Here is a 4,430-nt window from a genome sequence, read left to right as displayed (position 1 = left end):
ATTGAAAAAAAGTATTAAAATATTTAAAAATATTATTTATATGTCAAAATCAGCTAATTATTATTAGTATTTTTTAGTTTGATAGGTCAAAGATTAATCCATTGCTAAACGGAGTTTCATTTAAGAGTTTACTACTATCCAATAGATTGCTGCATACACATGACAATAGTGGAATGCCTGACATTTTGGTTAAGTGGACTAACGAACTAATTAACTCAAGTTGATTATATTATTTTATTATTATGTATTTAACCATGTTTTGTTGTCAAAATGATATAATTGGAGCAAACGAAGTTTGTTGTTTTTAAGAATAATAGAATGTGGCCTAATCTAATAGAATGTTTTCAGTGTACCTTGTTTAAGATAATGGTCAGGGGAAGAGACGCCTGTTGGGAGCATTGTGTCCTATTGATGCAACCAGGCAGAAAGTCACATGTAATTATTGTCGACAGGAATCAGTGGAAGTGTTTATAGGATGAAATTCCCTTTACCCAAATTGAAAACAAAGATGTTATACCCTGTACTCAAGTTCCAATGGATGTAAGGGACCATATTCAAAGTATACTAAGTACTCCAAAGAAATCAAAAACACCAAAGAAAAACAAGACAGATCAAGCTGCTGTTCTAGCAAATGGTCAACAGGGTAGCTCTTCTGCTAGTGGTGGCTTCCATAATAACATGGATCTAGTAGGCAGAATAGTAGTGCTTCTCTGTCTTTGTTAAGATAGTGGATGTTTCAGGTCATGATGATTATGGTACTTACTTGTTTGAACTTCTTGAGTCAGTTGTGCTGGAGATTGGTGTAGAAAATGTTGTCCAGGTCATAACAGATACCCGTGCTAGTTATGTTTATGCTGGAAGGCTTCTCATGTGGAGGTATGGTTCTTTGTTTTAGTCTTCTTGTGCTGCATATTGTATTGGTAAGATGTTAGAGGATATTGGTAGATAAAATTGGGTAAATATAGTCCTGGAAGAGGCAAAGACCATCACAAAGTATATTTATAGACATGCATGGATTCTTAATATAATAAGAAAATTCACTGGTGGAAAAGAATTAATCAGACCAAAAATTACTAGATTTGTCAGTAATTTCCTTTTCTTGAGGTCCTTAGTGATACAAGAGGATAATTTGAAGCACATGTTGGCTCATTCAGATAGATTTTGGAAATATGCACATGAAGCTGTGAGCATGGTTGATGGGGACATGCCTGCTATAGGTTATATATCTCATGGAATAGAGGACCAAAGTTGCCATTAACTATTGCATTCACTCAAGGGTTCCATTACATTTATGATTTTATTAACATGTTAAAAGCATGATTGCAGCCCTTACACTGTTAAATTTTAATTATCAAGGATATTATAAGCATGCAACAAAACAAATGTGTGTGGTAGATTATTACCTTTAAATTATTGCATATTTAATTCTTTTGGTTCTGTAGGTGATTGGTGGGCAAGTTATGGCTATGAAATCCCCACTCTGCAGAGTGGAGGTGGAGCTGCGGCAAGGATACTTAGCCAACCTTGTAGTTCCCTTTAGTAGACATGTAACTGGAGCACTTATTATCCATAACAAGAAAAGCAATAGAATGGAGGTGAAAAAATTCAGCTGATTGTGCATTGTAATCTTTGGTCAACAGCGAGTTTCCAATGTTGGGAAACAAAATCTAGACCTATTGTATATCATGAAATAGATGTCAGTTGTGAATGGCCTAGTGAAATAGAATCTTCAGCTTCTATTTTGGATGATTCTTGGTTGGACGATTTGCCATATGAATGCAGAAAGTCCTTAGCATCATGTAACATTTAGATAGTACATAAAATTAATTCAAAATTGCATAGGTAAAGTTATTATCAACTTGATTAATGATACTCAAAATCTTATAACTTTCAAACTTCCTTTGGACATTGTGATAATTTATGCACTATATGTTAATGCCAAAAGCCCTTTGGTAATCTTGTGGTTCTGGATACAGTTAAACAAAATATCAGATGATAATAAAAGTAAAGCAGTGAATCTTTGAGTACTCTGACTCTGACTATCTTTTTAGATATCTCCCTTTTATTTATATTCCTTATAACTAAATGGATTAAATTCATGAAATCTGTGTTATGACGTTGATGGTTTGCGTCTTGGTAGCATGTTAAAGTCCATCATGAAAATGATGATAATAATAATAAAAGATTAGTTGCCCTTTTGGTACGTTATTGGTTTGCAAGATGATATGCATCATCCTAAATACAAAATAAATTTCCATTTTCATACTTAAATTCAGTATATATGCCTATATTGTTTATTGGCTATAATGTACGGTGTTTGTTGAAGTGTCCTTCTATGAAGCAAATATGAAATATGAAATGGAATCAGTCCATGTAGCAGATAGCGTGGCGCAAGAAGAGAAGAGTGAAAAGAGTTAGGAAGAACGACTGAGTCAGTCAAGAAGAGTAAAAAGTCAAAACACTGAAATTAAATTACGGGAATGCCAGTTCCTATCTCATTCATCTCCCTTGCAACCTAAACTGTGTCTTTGGAATCCGATCCCATTTCTCAGAACTAAGAGAATCAAATCAAAACCATCTTCTCCTGATCCTTCCAAGAAACCCCAAAAATGTCGCTGCTGAAGACGGTGGCGGTGTCACACAACAACGTCGACAATAACATGCTGCCATCAACACCGGGCAAGTTGAAACCAGAAAAGTACCAACCCTACAACCACTACATGATCCACCGTCTCAGGCTATCAAACTCACCCTTTGGTCCTCAATCTTCCTCGCCTTCATCCTCTTCTTCTTCATCCTCTCCCCTCCATCTCCTTCCCCCGCCGCCAACCGCCGTGAATCATGGGGAGGCCACCACTGGGAGAAGCGCGTCACCAAGTCAGCCTGCAGGAACTCCGACTCCGGATTCACCGTCCTCGTCACCGGCGCTGCCGGCTTCGTCGGCTGCCACGTGTCCCTTTCCCTCAAGCGGCGCGGCGACGGAGTCGTCGGCCTCGACAACTTCAACCGCTACTACGACCAGAACCTGAAACGCTCCCGCCAGAAGGTGCTCTCAGGCGCCGGCGTCTTCGTGGTGGAGGGCGACATCAACGACGCTGCGCTCATTCGCAAACTCTTCGACGTCGTCCACTTCACCCACGTCATGCACCTGGCCGCCCAGGCTGGCGTCCGCTACGCCATGCAGAACCCGCATTCCTACGTCCATAGCAACGTCGCGGGGTTCGTGAACCTTCTAGAAGCTTCGAAAGATGCGAACCCGCAGCCAGCGATCGTGTGGGCCTCATCGAGTTCCGTGTACGGACTCAATTCTAAGGTACCGTTTTCGGAGAAGGACAGAACTGATCAACCGGCGAGTCTTTACGCCGCTACGAAGAAAGCAGGTGAAGCCATTGCTCATAGCTATAACCACATCTATGGGCTTTCCATCACTGGATTGCGTTTCTTCACTGTTTATGGTCCTTGGGGTAGGCCTGACATGGCGTATTTCTTCTTCACGAAGGATATTCTGAAGGGGAAGCAGATCACTGTGTTTGAGGCGGCAGATGGTGGAACAGTTGCGAGGGATTTTACATACATTGATGACATCGTGAAGGGGTGCTTAGGGGCTTTGGACACGGCGAAGAGGAGCACTGGCAGCGGGGGGAAGAAGAAGGGGCCTGCGCAGTTCAGGATATATAACCTGGGGAACACTTCGCCGGTGGCGGTGAGCGAGCTTGTGAGGATATTGGAGAAGCTTCTGAAGGTGAAGGCGAAGAAGAAGGTGATGGTTATGCCGAGGAATGGGGACGTTCAGTTCACGCATGCCAATATTAGCAGAGCGCATAGGGAGCTAGGTTACATGCCCACCACAGATTTGGAGACAGGTCTCAGCAACTTTGTGAAATGGTACCTTGATTTTTACTCTCCCTCTACGAAGAACCCTGCTTCTTCGTGGTGATGTATCCATTTGTATCAGCAAATAATTACTATTACCATAATCTTTTGGATTTATAATGTCTTTGCCACTGTACAGTTTTTGGTTCACTACTACTGAGAAATCAAGTTGAATCACTTTTGCCTTGATTGATTGATATATCTGTTTATCCACAAATGATTAATTAATCGAACATGGCAGCTTCCAATTTGACATGTTTTGCTCAGCATTTGAACTAGTTTCTCTTGTGGTGATAGTAACTTGATACTCACCCTAAATGGCATTCACAATGAATTCTGTTAGGAACCAAGAGGGGTTTAGCCAAAAATAAGCCAACAAGCAGTTTTAAATTTCACTCAATATTAATTAATAATCATTAATTAATGATTATTTAAATTTTATATTTTAAATGATATAAAATTAATGATTATTAATTATCTTTATTTAAAATTAGCTAGTTAAAAATTGTTTACTTATAATTTTTTTAATATTATTAATATTTTAATATTTAAAAAAA

At 39.3% G+C, this 4,430-nt stretch overlaps 1 protein-coding gene across 1 annotated transcript in view; it reads left to right on the top strand.

The window, feature by feature from the left end:
• Positions 2,369-4,430, top strand: part of LOC107643020 (UDP-glucuronate 4-epimerase 5-like) — a 14,036-nt gene continuing 11,974 nt past the window's right edge. The window contains 2 exon segments of the mRNA XM_021123105.1: positions 2,369-2,736; positions 2,739-3,930. Of these exon segments, the coding sequence (XP_020978764.1) occupies positions 2,610-2,736; positions 2,739-3,930 (1,319 nt within the window). The 5' untranslated portion in view covers positions 2,369-2,609.

Source organism: Arachis ipaensis, chromosome B05, assembly GCF_000816755.2.
Source record: "Arachis ipaensis cultivar K30076 chromosome B05, Araip1.1, whole genome shotgun sequence".
In the NCBI taxonomy this organism is placed as follows: domain Eukaryota; kingdom Viridiplantae; phylum Streptophyta; class Magnoliopsida; order Fabales; family Fabaceae; genus Arachis; species Arachis ipaensis.
This window is presented reverse-complemented; position numbering and strand designations above follow the sequence as displayed.